At 35.8% G+C, this 18,654-nt stretch overlaps 1 protein-coding gene across 20 annotated transcripts in view; it reads right to left on the reverse strand.

The window, feature by feature from the left end:
- The window catches only part of ARPP21 (cAMP regulated phosphoprotein 21), a 149,594-nt gene that overhangs the window by 76,205 nt on the left and 54,735 nt on the right, over window positions 1–18,654 (reverse strand). For 12 of the 20 annotated variants that reach the window (XM_045537105.1, XM_045537102.1, XM_045537094.1 and 9 more), the window contains exons 10-11: window positions 7,649–7,757; window positions 5,666–5,767 (exon numbers count right to left, since the gene is read on the reverse strand). The exons of 2 other annotated variants lie outside the window; for them this stretch is intronic. In XM_045537105.1, the coding sequence (XP_045393061.1) occupies window positions 5,666–5,767; window positions 7,649–7,757 (211 nt within the window). Of the gene's footprint in view, window positions 1–5,665; window positions 5,768–7,648; window positions 7,758–11,522; window positions 11,623–18,654 lie in introns of those variants that run through there. 6 more of the 20 variants (XM_045537142.1, XM_045537117.1, XM_045537112.1 and 3 more) reach the window with 3 other exon arrangements.

Consider the following 18,654-nt stretch of genomic DNA (forward strand, 5'->3'; position numbering starts at 1 on the left):
AAGTAACACAAAACCATTTCCAAAGTACTAAGTTTCTAAATATAAATAACATACGCCATATTGTATGTGTAGAATTTTCCCAATGATGAATAAATGACTTGTTAAAGGGATAAATAGAGAATTAACAGGTCCATTTTGAGATAAAATAAAACTAAGGAAATAATAATGACTTTTTTAATAACTAATTCTTGAATTAAAATATGTTACTAATGTACCCACTGCTCAGACAGCTAAGCAGGATATGGTTTTCTTTTTTCACTTTGCTAGAGAAATCATTTCCTTCCACGAAGTCAGAGGGCTAGATTTAGACATCGTGTTTTCTTCAGTGGTCTGGGCATTTCAGTGAAGGTTCCTCCGGAAGAGTTTTGTTTTAACCTTCTGCATTTGACATGTATCCTGAATTTCAAGTGTGCAACAAACTTATTTAAGAAAAATAAAAAAATAGCCAATTAAAAGACAATTTTTTTTAGAAAATATCTTTTTTTTTTAAACTTGACATTTATATCTAGAAAGAGAAAAAAAATACAAACAATGTGCCATTGACATTCTACGAAGATCTCTTGAGAGTAAACTAAATATCTTATCCATTTTATTTCCTTTAGTTTGGTTTTACTACTGGCCGGAGCCATATAATCATATATGAAAGACAGTGAGGTTGTCTCAGATATACCTTATGAGCTCAATACTTTGCTACTTCTCAGCCCTTGTAGTTGGAAAGAGGTCAATTAAGTTTATAATGTTCTGTCTGAGTATTGGAGTTATTGAGACTCTACTTTGAAGTAGTTGATCAAAGACATAGTGACCTTTTCAGATTCCTTAATCTAATAGTGTCTTTGGGGGTAAGTTAAGCAGCCCAGTCTCTTTGAACCAAAAAGTAAGACATCAGCAAGTCAAAGATATCTTTCTCAAAAACATATTTCAAGAGGATTTTTTTGATTTTTTTTGAAAGGTCCTAAAAAATTATCTCATCAGCCCCCCCATCACCACATTTTCATAAATAAGACCGAGACAGTTATGGGCTGTGATTTAGTAAGCTGATAAAAATAAACTTTTTTAAAAAGTAGTATTCATAACTTGCAAATTATAAGAGCAGAGAAAGATAAAATTGTCACAGTAATTAAGTGCAGCATTCAAAGCTGTCACTTATATGCATTCTCAGATATAAAAGGCTTGCTTTTTTTTTAAAAGGAGAAAAATGATTTTGCCTAATGGGTTACAGAGTTCTCCCCCACATCCCACCCCCAACTCCAGTGTCACTGCATGTCCTTATCATCTGTTCTCACTGCAGAGGAATCCTAGCACTTGCTAGGAGGACCACAGATGAACTTCTCCCTGGATCCCTATTTATACATAAACAGCCTTCAGAAATAACCCTCCAGGCAAAACATACCTTCTCAAATATATCGCTTTTTCAACCTAACCTTCCCAAAGTTAGCAGTGTTGCATAGAATTAAGCAAAAAATAATCTTAAGTCCTTGTCAAAGGAAGAGTTACTTTCAAATATTACTGACTACAAAAAATATTTATTATTTGAAAATTCAGTTCCTGTGTGCTCTAACTTACAACTGTTTGGTTCTTTTTTTTTTTTTTTTTTTTTTTTTTTTTTTTTTTGAGACAGAGTGTCACTCTGTTGCCCGGGCTAGAGTGAGTGCCGTGGCGTCAGCCTAGCTCACAGCAACCTCAAACTCCTGGGCTTAAGCGATCCTACTGCCTCAGCCTCCCGAGTTGCTGGGACTACAGGCATGTGCCACCATGCCCGGCTAATTTTTTTTCTATATATATATTTTTAGCTGTCCATATAGTTTCTTTCTATTTTTTAGTAGAGACGGGGTCTCGTTCTTGCTCAGGCTGGTCTCGAACTCCTGAGCTCACACAATCCGCCCGCCTCGGCCTCCCAAGTGCTAGGATTACAGGCTTGAGCCACCGCGCCCGGCCAACTGTTTGGTTCTTAAATAATAAACAAATTCATCTTATCCTAAGATACCAAAATTCTCAAACTATATTTGAAAATTATTTTCTAGAAAATCCCAGAGCAACCCACAGTTTATGTGCCTGCATACAAAAGCATACACACACACATACACACATACACACACACTCTCACACACACACACACACACATGCACCTTAGACACCAAGGTACATTTAGAAAATATTCAAGAATATTTATAATTTTAAAATAAATTTGACTTTTGCTGAAATGTAAATATCAGGAAGTATTTCTTAACTCTTTTTGTTACTTCAAGTAGAAAAATATATATATATACTTAATCAATATTTGAACCCATTTAAACAAGTCTGCTGCTTAAATAATAATTGCCAAGGAAAGCTGGTTTGCTAATTCAGTTTTTAAATTATTCAGAAACTAAATTAAAGACCAGCTAAGAAAAAGATTAGACTTCTGTAACATTATTTCCTTATGCTGGATTCTTTGCATTTGTTTTACAATTCACTTAATATATATAATTATCACCTTATGAAAGAATGATCTTGTGCCTCAAGAATCTGGGGATGATCCTTTGGGGATCTGGAAGTAGACAGATGAAAATTACCTAAAGTGTACTGTATTGGTAAGGAAGATGTGTTATTATATGTATTCAGGATAGTTCATTTTGCTATGTTATGTCTGTGAGAGTTTGTGTCAATAGGAAAATAGTAATATCCTGTCAGTACAGGGCTGCCCACAGTGATCCCTGCCTATTTATATTCACAACCTCATGTGGTACCTCCCACATCGTTCCAAGGTCAGACTGTGTGTCCAATATAGCAGAAGGGCAGATATGCCATTTCCAAAATTAGGTTTTAAAAGATGGTGGCTTTCATCTTTAGCTTTTTCCTGATTTCTCTTTTGGGTAACTGTCTCCAGAGGAAGATAGCTGCCATGCCAAGAAGACACCCAACAATCTATAGAGAAGTCCACATAGTAAGGAACAGATATCACATAGTAAGGAAGCCAATTGTCATGCCAAGAAGACACCTAACAGCTAACAATCTATAGAGAAGCCCACAAAGTAAGGAACTGAGATCTCCAGCCTATAGCCAGTGAAGAATCCAGGCCTGCCAATAATCATGTGAGTGAGTTTGGAAGCTGACAACCATTTGATCAAGCCTTCAGATAATTGTAGCCCCAGTTAACAGCTTAACTACAACCTCCTGAGAGACTCTGAGCTTGATCCACCCAGCTATGCTACGCCCAGACTCCTGATGCATGAAAATTGTGAGATAATAAGGATTTTCTGCTTATTTGTTTTAAGTTGCCAAATTTTGGGATAATCTGTTATACAGCAATACATAGCTAATCCACAGAGAATGCCAGTATTATAACTACATGTATCTAGGACAACTATAAGAAAGACACTGGACACTTTTTTCACTAAGAAAGTAGCTCTTAGTATTTTAAAGGTTAGGGAAACTTAAAAGAATATGATAAGCAATAATAAGCAATAGAGACCTTTTCCTTAGAAAAATGTACACATGTTCATGAACATAATTTATAAATGACATCAGGGGTTTCATTTAATCCTGGAAATCATTCTATGAGTATAGTCTGGCTACAGGACGCCAATTTAAAACCCTGCCTTAGGATATCAAGCTAAAAGTAGTGCTAGAAACAGGCTCCTGCCCTGCTCAAATCAGGAAAGCCAGAAGTGTTGGCCACTAGAGAGCCCAACAAAGGAGCTTGCTACAGAGAAAAGAAGGCACAGCATTTGAAAGAAGATTGCCAGATGATTTCATGGAATAGAAAGGCTATGACAATAGCTTCATGTTTAAGCTTTCTTACATTTAAGTCTGCTTTTACTTTTTTAAAAATGTTAATACAGCATGCAGCTATAGAGGCTTCAAATAGGAATGCTTGCCTCAACTTTTTAATCTAGGACCCAGGTCGCCAGCTGTCAATCACCTTAACTGGGCTGTAGGGAAATACATCGTGTAAGAAAAATCAATGCCGGCCCTATGACTTCTCATGTATGGACATGAGAATTGGTAAATGAAATAAGCAGCACAAGTGTCATCTTCATCACAGGCAAGCATCGGCGACAGACTTTCTGTCACCTAGCTCTCAAGTGTTAAACAATGTGGCACAACTTTTTTAAAAAAGCAATAATTTGGCTTGTGCATTATCTGTGTGATTAGTATTTGTTTTTCAACACAGCAACTCATTTATAAACTACTTGACTTGTCAGAGCCAGAGTACAAGTGAAAGTATGTGCAAGTGTGTGCGTGTGTGTGCGTGTGTGTTTGTGTGTATGCATGAGGCCAAGAAGGGAGGGAGAAAGGGAGAAAGAACAAGAATAAAATATAAACTAGCTTTCAGAAAACACTTCTCACCACGAAGGTCCCAGACAGGAACACACTGCCTGCACGCCCACTGCAGGCATCTATATCCCATTGGCGCTAGGAGAGATTCTCTTACCACATCATTCTTGTATTCAGCAAACACAAAGGCCCACCATGTGTCAGGCTGTGTTTTGCACCATCAAAAATTCTGATCATAAAGAAAGTCTAAGTAACCCACACATATGCAGAATCTTCTAGAACTGCATTCAGACCTCCAACTATGGCGACCTCCATCTCCCTCTCTCACACTCTCCTGATTTCAGAACTCTAGGCCAGATTATTGAATCATCAAAATTCTATTTTAGTATGTGCAAGAAAAGTGGCAGGTGGGTGGGGTGGGGGAGTGTGAGGGTGAAAGAAGTGTGGTGTTGGAGGAAGGTGAACTTCTCCTGCAGCTTAATATTAAAGCTGGAGGATCAGAGAAACTAGCTTTGGCCTGAAGCCTCCAAGGACAACAACAGTCTTACTCCATGCTAAGCACTGAAGCCTACATCTACAGGCTGGATTTGTGTGGCCTCCAGGAACTAATCACAGCAGGAGGTCAGATGCACCACCCACTTTAGCAAAGCTGTAAGTGTTAGCCACAGAGGACTCTCACAATGGAGCTCATGCTTCTACTTCTGCACAGGGAAGAACCACAGCATTTGAGGAGGCTGCCAGTCGATCTCATAGAGTAACAGCACTGTAGCAATTGCTTGCCCTTTTAACTTCCTTGCATTTAAATCTAGCCTTTATTTTCTCAACGTTTAATTTTTATTTAATTTAACTGAATTTTATCTTGGCCATAGTGGGTAAAGTATAAAAAATTCCAACCAAATTTGATCTGAAATTGAGGGGAAAATGAGTATTATTACCTAACTTTACTGTAATGAAATGTCTATATTTGCTAAGAACCCAGAGAATACTCTTTGCATGTGAGCACATGTGTGGGATCAACAGATTCTCTCTTCTTTGCAATTCTTTTGTCTGAACAATGTTGGTATCAAAAAGAATACAACACTAGGTATTCTGCTGGCTAATGCGGACAGGAATGCATTTCTTCCTATCTGACCACCTCTTTCTGTATTTAAGGCCTATTTTACTGACCAAAATTATACCTCTGTATGTCCCCACCGATTATATCTGAGGGACACACCCAAACCCTTGCCTAGTTTTCCATCACTTCCCTGAACCAGGTCCTCTTCCAAAAACACCTCAGTTTGCTGCAGTTCGATTTGTTCCCTGGCTCCAGACATCTTATTCCCTGCCAGCTCACTGTCTGGGGAATGAGGCTGCCTTACTGCTGATGGAAGGACGGCACTAAAGAGGCAATTAAAGAACTACTCACATCGTGTGCAAATATTCTCTCCCTCACTCTCTGATATTCCTCTTCTCTCTCTTCAATTGATTTACTTCGTCTGTCATCTCTAAATGGATGCATTCTGTTTTGCTGAACAGAAAAAAGAAATCAGGAGGGTTATCTAAGTTGGGTGGTTAGAAAACTACAGTTAAGCAACTGTCAGCTGAGAATAATAAATGTTCATTTAAATAAATGGAGCCTGAAAAGTCCTCACTCTCCCTGGTCCCTATGGAGGCTGCGTTACGATACATGTACTGCGTGTGCACGTGACATGCAGTGACGGCTGGTGTTTGCTGCTCCTGCTCGTTCCTCATGGGATGAAAGTGGCACAGGTGTTTCCAAATGGAACACCTGAATGTGCCTCAAGGTGTCCAGCCAGTTCAAGTATAGAGTGGCTCACCAGTGATGGACTTTGTCTCCCCTGCTTACCAGGGTGGTTTTGACTCCCCAGAAGGAGGCAGAGAATGCTGGTGAAAAAAAACAGGAAGTGGCTGGTTCAAGGCAGCTGAGGGAGAAACAGCTTTGAAAACTGGGGGATTAGAGAAAGAACAAGTGAGCAAAGAAAGTAACGGACAGAAAGGAAGATGTGACACTGTTTCTCTGTCTCATAATTTGTGTTTTTTACTCAATAACTGATCCTGTGAATTGTATCTGGCATAGAAAGTATAACCTCAGGCTTATAAGCCAAATTTTGAAAACCTGTTTGTTGATAAGGGCGAATGCCCAAAAAACTAACAATTCAAAGAACCCAGCATGAGGACTGGTCTTTATCCTCTCATCTGACCCACTTCCTGTGTCTCAGCCACCCTCCCATCTTACCCTTGCCATTCCTCACAAAATGCTCTGCACTACCCGCATTCATCCATCCATTCAACAGACACCCACGGAGTACACGACACAGGCACATGTCCACAGTCAACACGAGCCATGATATAGCTTGGTGATGGTGGGAGGAAACAAGATACAAATGATGAACAAGTTTTTTAAAAAGTGCACCAGAAATGCACATGCTGGCTTACGGTGACTCACTGAGAGTGATTAAAATGATAACTTGGGTGAGATGTGTATTGTCTTACCTTTAAGAATTCTAAAGCAAAGTCATTTTCAAAAAATCTATTTTGATTGTTGGAGACACAAAGTATAATTGTAATGGCATTTATATGACTTTCTACTGTTCTTATTATAGTTTAAAATTTGTTTTCTTCTGCCATTTACTTAGTTTTTTTCCTAATCACCCTGGATCCCACACCCCCCATCCAGAGAAGAGATTTAGTAAAGTCTCTTTACCCTTGTCCAGGTACCATGAATAAAGCTACTCTAGAACAACATAGTGTTTGTCACAAGCAAAATACACAAGGATAAAATTCTGCTACAGTTCATGCAAAACAAGCAGACAATTTACATGGACCATAAAACATGGGAAGGAGAGGAAGTAGGAGACTAAAACATGAACTCAATTCTTTTCTGTGAAGACTTAGTTTAGGATAGTTGCAAAATCCACCTGTCCTCACCATAACAAGGTTTGTTCTTTACAGCTACACCGGTTGATCATCGGTCCGTATTGATAATCCAGCTCAATTTGTGCACAACTGAAGGACAAAGCTGTAGGGAGTGGAACGACTGCCATAGTTACACAGACATCTGGAAATGCGACTGACAAAGCTTTTCCCCACAGCTCGGAGCCTGTGGCATCCCAACCCCCCCAAGACATGCAGCAGGGACTGCGCCAAGCACCACCCATGCAGCCCAACACAGAGCCATTGCTAAAGCAACCAGGACATGTTTTTTTGCTACCCATTGAATGCCAAAGGGGAAGGCAAGGATGGGCAAGGAGGTTGGAGAGAGGACAGTAGTATCAGAGCAAAGGGATGGTTGGGAGGGAAGGCGGGGACAACAGAGGAACGACAAGAACATCAGTCAGCCCACCTTCAAAAACAACAATGTCAGCCACTCTCAAACTTGAGAACCAACCTGATTGTCTTCTTTATCAATACTAGAGTTATCTCGCTTCAAGATAAACCGCTTCTGGGATTCTTCACCTTTTTCATCTTTTAAATGTTCACAAAACCTTTGCTCTGGTCTGCCAGCAAAGTAAAACATATCAATAAAAAAGGTTTTTTCCCTTGTTTAAAGTTAATTCTTAGTGTTGTTTTTCCCCCACAGTGGCATTTAACTTAAAGTTTACAAGTGGTTTTGATACGAGAGTTGCTGGCAATATATGGGTAGGTAACAACATGTTGCTTCACATGTGTTGTTAGAATACCTTTTGTTGTTTTGAACTCAGGCTTATGTTTGCTGCATGCTGCTCCTAATGGCTGAAGTTAAAAAAAATTTAAAAGGCCTGCACATATATAGTGTATAGATGTCTTCTTTAATTTTGACCTCCTTTACTCCCCCAAACAAGTTCCCACCCATATTATCAAACAAACTAACAGGTTTAGAACTTGTGAGTATAGAACTTGTGAGTACCACATTAATTCACCAATGTTTGGAAACTGAGAGGACCTCTCCCATCATAGCCTCCCTTTCAAGAGTCTTTTGAACCCGTGGTGAGAGAGGATCATTTAAAAATTATTTCTGTCTTTTTCCAAATGCTCTGGAATCTGGCTCTGGTAGACTCTGACATCCTTGACCATGTCTTGTAAATCAGTTCAGTAATTGGGAAAACCGGAGGCATTTAGTTTGAACAACTTAATGACTGATTAGCATGGGGAAAATGCTCCAAGCAGTTGCACACTATTGATTAGTCAATTGATTTTTTAGGTCCTCTTAATCATTTGGTATTATTAAAGGAGAGGGCTCCACTTACTTGTTAATTTCCCACGATTGTCATTGCATGCCACAGAAGTCAATGAATGACTTGGGCTTAGGTTCATCCTCAGAGAAAGTGCTAAAATGTTTGTTCCTGGTTTAGAAACAATTGTAATGTATGACTCTCATTTAAAAGAGTGTCTGTCATGTCTGATATATTATTTCTGAAGCCTAGAAAGTTTTCTGTCCTTATTGGGTTCATTATGCCTTGAGTCATGAGGAAGCCACTTCACAGTGTCTATTGTTTATACAGGTGACCAATAATTAAGAGAATCTCATCATTTGCTTCCAGCTCCAAAATAAGCAAATAGCACTTTGAAAACAAAGGAGTAGTTTAAGTACATAATTCAAATCTTGACGCATTCTTTCCTTAAACATACGTACATAAATCATAGTAATATTGGTGAGCAGCCAACAGCAGAAAACTGGAATAATACCAGTTATAGTTTTGAGAGCTGTGTATAATTTTTGCAAAGTGGTATCATTATCTTATTTAATCTTTACAGTAAAAGTTTGATGCAGCACAAGTAAATATTTTTTGTCTCTTTTAAAGACAAGAAAACCATCCCTCAGCCATACTATTGACTTCACGTTATGGATTGCCACAGGTGTCAAACATTCTGATTACGTCCTCACAGAGACTCAGTTCAGTTCCTTTCTGATTACATAGTACACAGTGGGCTGGAGGCCCTCAAGCCTCAAACTAAAAACAAAACACCTCCATTACATTATCCTAATGATCAATGTAAACATTTTCCACCAGGCTTAAAATGCATTAAAATATAACCAACAACCTGGAAGCACCAATATGACATTTTAAAATTAGAACAGTAAAATAAATTTGTCCTTTACAATGAAGAGGTCATTTTTAGTAGAGAACATACACGTATTTTGGTGCAGCACAGTCACAATATACTTCAATTACTTACTGTACTGTAAGGTTTTATTATTGTGTATAGTTGCAGGTCACTGTAAATGATAACAACTCCCCAGAATTTTTTTAAGCATCCCAACATTTTCAACCAATGCTTATATTTTGTTACACATGATTTTTTCCATAGCAAGTGAAATTAAGATATTGGTTCAAATATAGAAGTTGATTGTATCAATGCTAATTACGTCTCTTCTAATAGCCCTAGGCTCTGTAGTCTGATAAGCTCTAGTGAATGAAATGATTTGCTTACTTTTAAATTTACAGATATACTCTTTGTATTTGCTTGTAATAGCCTGTAACTGTTCATTCAGAATGAGAATCCAGACTTTTTGATTCATGAACATAAGGTGAATTTGTTTCAGTTTAGCTTCTTCTTTAAGATGAAAAGCATTAGAGTGAGATTTCAGCATACTAATCAAAATGTAAGTTTCATGTGGGTAGGGACTTTGTCTTTTTTTTTTTTTTTTTTAATTCTTAATCCTTAGTGCCTAGAACCATGCCTGGCACAGGGTAGGCATTTGAATGAATGAATAAATTAATGAATGTATGAGTGAATGAAATTTAGCACAGCTGTTCATAAATCACTATAATTCAGGGACACACCAAAAAAATCACTTAAGATATGAAGTCATAAATCCTATAATTACAGGACAAAAAAAGGAGAGTTTGGTTAGTGGGAGTATAAATTAAAATTTAGAACATTAGGAAGATCTTCTTTAAAAATCAGATTTATGTTTCATTTCATATTGACCAAAATGAATCATGTTAACAAAAAGTTTTTTAAAATCTGAGGGTATCTTAAGAAGAAAGGGAGGTGGAAATGGGAATGTCAGATCTCTCAGTTTTGGTACTTCTAAGTTTAAAGAGTCATTGTAGCTATAAGAGAGCTGTTTAAATATTATTCTTGAAATTTTATTTCCATTTCTTTACAATGATACTTTGTTTTTCATAGCAGGATGTATTTAGGAAAAATATATCCATCACATAACCAAGGAGAAGTCAAAAGGCTTATTCTAATCAATATTGTATGCTTTGTTTAGAACAAGAATATTTCCTACTCTGACATAAATTATGCAAAGTGCATTCTCAATCGTTTTTCAAATATCTTGTTTAGATTTTTTCAAATGCTAGAATCTAATAGTTCAAATTATTAATTCCTTCATGTTTTTACAAAAATATTTTGAATGATCATAAAATAACCATTTGACATTTGTTTAATAATTAAGTAAATATAATAACATTTTTCCAAGTTGACTTTATAGAGTTACTTATGATTCTAGAGCTAAAGAGCAATTTGCAGGTTAAGCTCATGCAAACTAAGTTATGCAATACCTGAAGTGTTGCAAGTGATTATTCTAAAAATTACTGGTAGTGCACTATTATATTATAGCTTTTAAAAATCCCTTTCACAACTAATTTACCACCATAGCAATATTATTTCTAAGCAATAAAATGAATGGAACTAAAATAATGCATGATGGATCTTTATTTAAAATGGTAATGAATTACTTTTAATGTATTGATATGTGAATGTAACTGGAAGAAAAATTTCTCAAAGCTGCAAAAGGTCATGGTATTTATTAAATTAGTAATGATTAGACTTTACTACATACCTCATGGCCATGCATCATACAGGCCTAATGTTTTTTTCCTGGTGGATTTTAGCCCATGAGGCATTATTGCTAGCTTTCTCTATATTATCATCAAAAAGCACAGAAAATAAATGCAATGCTTATTCTGGATGAAAGATAATTTCTTCTTCTCAAGGAAAAACTACGGTTTTCCCCAATTTGTAGCACATATCTACTGTGAAACCTGTTGTTCATGTGTGGTGAACAGCACTGGCATTTCCAGTCAATTTCTCGGCATCTCCAGTCAAACCCTTGAAAAGTTAGAATTAACTCCCCATTATTCCTTAATGAGATGTAGCTCACGGATAGAGAAGCAGCCTAGCTGAGTGAAGACAATCAAACTCTGTCTTCTAGTCAATCAATTCCAAATTTAGTTAGTTTTTTCCCCCTTGAAGTTTGAAATAGATGAACACTCAATATTATTATTTTTTAAAATCTTTTTTATCTTGAAATATTTTCAGTAGTTTACCTTCACTGCCAGGTTCTTGAGATCAAATTTATTACTTTTCTTCCAAACAGTTAAGCTTAATGCCTCCCTTCTCCTCCACACATAGATGAAGAATTTAATTCTATTAAACATGGAAGGTCACAAAGGTAAGTCTTTACATATCATCCTGAGCAACTGAAAGGTGGTCATTAATATGCACAAGTATTTCAACAAAGGTTTCTGTCCACAACAGGATAAAATATTTTGCTAGTGTGAGACATTTATCAAAACTATTTTAATAGTAAGACATTAGAGAAATCTAATGGCACTCTTCCCTTAACATTTGAAATTTTCAGTTAAAACTGTTTACAATATTGATATTTTTACTGAAAATTTAAAAAGGAAGTCCTATATTCTTCTTCTTAAATAAGTGTATTTCATGATTTCCATTATCAGTTTGTCATTTTATACTACTGCATTCTCTTTTAAATGAGAACATAACTTACGAATCTAATATATACAGTGCTTAATAGTTAGCTTCCTTTATTAGCATCTTTCACATTCAACAACTTTGCAAAACTCATTTTATTCTTCTCTGTTTCTATAGTGCTGTAGATATAAGTAGGGACGTGCAAACTAGCAAAAACACTTTGACTCCCTTTAACATAAAACTATTCATGAACAATAACAATTAAGCAGAACATTCAAACCAACATGTGTCTGTAAGACATTTCTTAAATTGGTACCACTGCTCTGGCAAACAATTTGGCTATGTGGATTGAGAGACTTAAAAATTCAAAAATATCAATCTGCCTTGACAAGGTGATTTTATTTCTAAGAATGAATCCAAAGGAAACAGTAATAATGGATATAGAGTTATATCATTCACAAGAGCAAAACAGTGAAAATCTATAGTAGATTGGGTAACTTAAAGCATATGATATGTAATATGCAGGTTTATAAAATAATATCCAATGATACTAACAGAAAAGCAATTTATCAAAACATATATATGTTTTGAGCATATTTATGGTGAAACTATAATAAAGGAGAATAATGTTAGCAGTTGTTATCTCTAGATTGTGAGATAATGGCCAATTTTACTTCTAAACTTTTATATATTTATAATTTTAAAAATGAAAAAGTATTACTTTATAACAACAAAGTAATGAAAGTTATTAGCTTAGAAACATAGGAAATCAATTCAACAACTTAATAGCAGTTTGCATTTAATCACTGGGTAATAGACAATTAAAATATTCATATATTTTGAATATTTAGAAAATATTCTTCCATAGCATGTATTATTTTATAATCAGCTAAAATGGGCATTTAGATATTTTGTCAAACCGATTCTCAGTTTTTTTATTGCACTGCTACTTTTAAAAATACCACATTTAATTATGCTCCCTGCTTCTAGTCTTGGCTTATCACATTAAGACCCTATAGCATATACAAACTCTCACCTCCTGCCCAATCACTCTTTTATTGCTATGTCATTCTTGATCTATATGCTTAGCAACAAGCATTTACTAGTGATAATAACTAAACAATATCATCCAATCTGAAGACGTATTTTCTTCTCTAAAGGAGAAGACCAAATAATAATGTTATAGAAAAAAATAACAAAGAAACAAAAAAATATATGAAATTTGAAAAAGAGAAAGGAATCACATGCAATTAAGACCTGGAATATTAAACACTCAGTTTGTGAACTTGGTTATATATTAAATGTATTGAGCACGATGTTGGCAACAGCACCAAATAAGCACAAGCATCAGATTTATCTACTTAGCTTAACAAAATAGGAATATTTTTTCATGTTGCCTATAAATTTAGGATTTCCACAAATGAAAAATGATGTTTACAGTAGAAGAACTACTTATTGAAAGATAATTCTTCTAAATGATCTGTGGATGAAATATCTGTGAAATAGTGTGCACATACATTCTCAAATATAAGGATAACATAAAATATATGGCTAGGTCCCTAAAATGATGAAAACTTCTCCAGTTTTACCCTATGAGTGCCAAGTAAATCCGTAAAAATGATTTCTATTTGAGGAAATCCTCAATTTTAGGATTAGCCTATGATTAAGATTTAGAATCAGCCAAGAACAATTTCAGGCTCCTTATATTTTCAAAAACTCCAATGGTATTTTCTAAGCAAACCTATGAACATATAATCTAGTCTTAATTCACAAATGTGATATTTGGTTCTATATACTTGATCATTCACTTCTCTCCTCGTGCTGTTTTGACAGACAGCACAACACTTTGCATGTTGAATTCACTTCTTTTCACTTCCAACACTAAATCGATGATAAATGATTTTTTGTTCAGCTCCAGGGTATTAATTTCTTGCGAATTTTCTAATCTCAGGATTTTCTTATCAGTGGTAATAAACTGGCTAAAAAGAGGGTGAGACTATCAGTGCACTTTTCTTTATGTTCTCCATCCTTCCACTGCAGTGTTATATGAACATCTGATAGCAGCATTAATATATCCAATGATTCAAAGTTCCACTCTCCCTAAAAATCTATTTTAGTGCATAATCCAATTTCTTTATATAAAATAGATATAAACTAGCATACTATATTTAAAATAATAATAATTTTTTAATAACTCACTGTTAAGAGCTGCAATAGTTTTAATAATTAAAATGGTTTTATAGATAAGCCCTAACACTGAGAAGCAAGCCTAACAAAACTTGTGTCTTTTTAGCTCTGCAGCTGACTTTTTGCAATTTACATAACTTCCCTAAGAGAGAGGTGCTATTTGTTTTTTTGCTTTGTTGTGTAATACAGAAAGTAATAATACTTATCTTAAAGTGCTTGGAAGGATTAAGTAAACACACAATGAAGCAAATACACTACCAAGCTCAGTTGCCAGGCACTAGTAAATCATTCAATAAATGTTAGAAACTATTATAACACTTTTCATATATTTTGAGTAGGTGAAATTTAAAAGCACACCAATGAATACTGACCCAACATTTTCCTTGCCTAACCTTGAGTAGGATATATCCAATTTGTACTATAATATTCAAATAATGGTTTGATCTGTACATTTTCAAATGAGACAGTCAAAATTTTCTGAAAGTAATGTTTTCTTCAGAAACTGCAGAATATAATTGCTGTTTTTGCTTTTTGCTTATATGTTGTAATGTTGTATATAAAAGTATTCCATTGAAGCCTATGTGAAAATATAGTATTTCAATCACCAAGAAGGTCTAGAGCTATCAGTGCAGTTCAGTTAATATAGAATTATCAGATATTTTTTGTATGTGAAAATAAATACCATTTGTTTCATTTTCCTGATTTGAAGGCCAGAGGCTGGAAAGTGGAGATTGGGAAGTTGGAGGTTGTGCTTTTCTGAGAATACTGAGAAGAGCTGAAGGTTAGGAGGAGTCAGGTTACAGGAGAAAATATACTAGGTAAATGTTAACTTCTCTTGGTAGATTTCAATTTATTGTGTGAATACTTGCACCATTCATTATAGCATATTACTATTACTATAACATTCATTACACACAAGAAGACTCTTCTCTTCAAGAACTCTCTAAAACTAGCCAAGGTACAAGTACTAAAATGACTGTCAATCCTACAAGTGGATCTAGAAGGAATGAGGAAAAGCCCTCAGGAACTGGGCCTAATTCTGCTGCCCACAGCAAGCAAAGCTGCAGATTGAGGGAACCAAGTCCCAATTCTGCTCCTGCCAAAACTATTATACAGGTAGGACAACACTATATGTAGTATGTATATATCTGGTGAACTTTTCTGTAACTTTTCTAAACTGTATAATACATGTTACATATTTACACACACACAGTCTTGTATACTTTCATATAATGTACTCACACACTTATACACTCACACAGTCTTGATTAAAATTATCTTGGCTCCCCAAATAAACTATCAACAGAAAATAATATGTTCTATAGCTATACTTTTTTGGTTCAAAATATGGTACTGAACACTTGAGAAATGCTTTCCGCCTGACATAGTTTAAGAACATGAAACTGAGTTCTGTCTTGCTTCTAAGTATGCCAAGGCAATTTTTAATCCAGTATGTCCTGTAGTTCTGGAATTTTTTTGGCATCATAGTTTTACCATTCACCTGGGTATTAACAGTGTTTAATTTGGTTCTTTGCTCAATTTTAAAGACAACTGAATGCAAATTAGAATTTTGTAAGTGCACCAGTGAGTACCAGTGAAAGAACAGTACTTGGTTTTCTTCTTACTTTCATTATTATCGGAGAGTATTGATTCTATTAGTGCTAGTTCTTTCCTTAATTTTAGGAGAAGAGTTGTGGCTGAGTGGCAGGAACACTGGGCTTTGATCCTGGTCTTCCGTGAATTGACTAGGTAAGATCAAGATATGAATTTCAGTGTTATCTCCTGTAAAATGTGTTTAGCTTTATCTACCTAGGATGCTGTGAGCAAAATAAATACAACTGTGAATAAATAAGTAGATAAATAAATAAATAAATACAATTATTAAAAGTATCACTACTCCATGAAAAAGCTGTATTAAAATGTTATATTAAGGATACTATGTTATAGGAGGTACATGCATATTTCATTTCCAAAATTAAATAGTAAATTATGCATTCACCCTCAAAGACCATAAATAATTTCAAGGGGGAAAAAGAACACAACAAACTTATGTTCTGTCCTCACAATATATATCTGATATTTACCTGTCTTATCTACAGAATCTTCTATTCTCTCAAGTATTTAAGAATAATAATATGCAGAAAATATATATTTGAAGAAAATGACTAGGAGTTTGAGCACTGGTAACAAATAAGTCTCCCTTTGAGTCTGAGTATTGATTAAAAAACTAGGTGTCATGTTCAGTAAATAAAACTTTATGGTTTTCCTGAGAGCAATATGATTCTTATTTATATTTCTGATCTTTGGCTTCTAGTCAGATGATTTTCAACACCATTCCTATAAAAAGTGCAGAGTAAATTTACCATGTTTAGAAATGACAGGATGCCAACTAACCACTCATAGATTTCCAAGAGGCACTTAAATAAATTGATGTTTGGTCTTCTTCAGAGGATTATTAAGCAAGCATCCGTATCAGGATGCTGCTCAGTTTATTCACAGTGTCACTCACATTCCTAGCCGAAGGAAAAAAATACAACAAACACAGGAGGAAAATCATTTGTTTGTTGTTTTGTTTTGTTTTGGTATAAAGGCACTTAATCATCTGCAGGTGGTAAAATGTCTAAGGGAAAACACCAGCGATTCCCGTTTTTAGCCTTAGCCCCTTCAGAAATCTAAGCAGGACAGATGTTCCTTGACCTTGATGGACTCCTGCTGTCTACTCCTGTCTGGGTTTGCCCACTGAGAAGGTGGAAGGTCCCAGGATCCTGCCGCTTGGTGCGCTAATTATCCATCACTTCAGGGATTTTTAACAAAATTAATGGGTCTCAACCGCTTTACCTATAGGGAAGCTTTATTTAGTGGTAGAATGAGTTTCATGGTTTTTATGACTTACCAAATAGCCAGCTCAGTTAATCATCCTTTCTGGAACAAACTGCTGTAGTCACTACACACCACTATCGCTCCAGACAAACACCTGGGCCCACACTTTTCAGGGATCACTGGGTGTTTACTCACACACTTGACTCTTAAGGTGCAGCCCCACACTAATTCCTTTGGGCCACTCTTTTCGTTTTACAGTTTCTGGGGCCTGGACCCACTTGCTTTCCATGGATTTCCTATTCCTTTCTTTGCTCTGTACTTTCAGAGTAGGGGATTTGAGGCAATGACGGTGGGTGGATGTGAAAGACAAAAGAAAAAATGTTCAAGAGATGACAACCTTTTAACATGAAAATTATCTGAGATGAGTTAAACAGTTGCTCTGACATATGCAAAAACATTCAGATATCATGGGACTCTCATTGCCTGTGGCAGATCTTGGCCTTTTGGAAAACACTTGTGTGAGTGAATGGTTTCTAGTCTCCAAATGGTACACACTAAGTGTGTATCCTTTCTCTAGGATCAAGAAAAGAAAAGCCATGTGAGAAAATATAATAAAAACAATGGTCTGCTTTGTGCTAGACACAAAATGAATAAAAGAGAAAGTGAAAATCAGAAAGAGAGACAAAGATAAAGGCAATGCTTCTCATAGAGGACACATATTTATAACATTTTAAATATTTTATTAAGATCATTATTCATGTTTTTAGCCTAAGTCCTAAACATAAAAAATGTAACATTATACTGTAGATAGTAAATACATTGTAAATATCATTTGTAATGCAAAAATAACTAATTTCTCCATCCTAGATGTCCAAGCTCATTGGGCATCACCACCTGATCTGATGGCCAACAAAGAATTCCTACATAAAAAAATAAAAAGTGCTGGAGAGTGAAACATATTTCTGGCAATCTACAGGAGTATAGCAGAGTGGAACTAACTAAAGGTGAGAAAACACAATGTGGAGATCCTCAGCTTGAAGATTCCATTTGTTACTTCAATGAAAAGGCAGTAAATTCTAACCACAGGTGTCCCCAGACATTAAGACCCAATTTGTTGACCAAAAGATGTCCTTGGAGGCTACAGGTCACATACACTAGTTAGCTCTGAGCACCAACAAGGTTGCAGTGATGCCGGGACAAGGTGACCTCCTTTTCTAATTCTTTCAAGTTAATCAGTTCACTCAGATGACAGCGTAATTATTATTTCCTAATTTCCATGGACTATGTTTTTTATTTCAATCCTGTGCCTTGATGATAGCAACACTCAGCCAAGTCTTTCAACCTTTGGTCATTCTTTCTTGAATATATCCTGCTAGTCAGTACCAGATCAGCCTTTCTAAAGCATCATGTTATGCACATCAATCCTTGTGTTCTAAAGCTATAGGGGCTGCCTGCTTTAAAGGCCCCCTCCAATCCTATGTAGCTTCCCACTAGTGCTGACAATATCATCTCTCCACGTTTTCCTCTAGCCAGCATAACAACATTGTAACGTCTCCTTGATCTGAGGGCAAATGATCAGGATTAGAATCCTCATCTCACTTCATAACAATGTGACTTTGGGCAAGTCACTTATTCTCCCTCAGTAAATTTCCTCTTTAGTAAGGTTGGAAAATGATTTTAAAACATCCTCTTCATTAAATGGTAGCGAGAACTAAATGGAACCATCTCAGAAAAATT

Source organism: Lemur catta, chromosome 1, assembly GCF_020740605.2.
Source record: "Lemur catta isolate mLemCat1 chromosome 1, mLemCat1.pri, whole genome shotgun sequence".
Lineage (NCBI taxonomy): Eukaryota > Metazoa > Chordata > Mammalia > Primates > Lemuridae > Lemur > Lemur catta.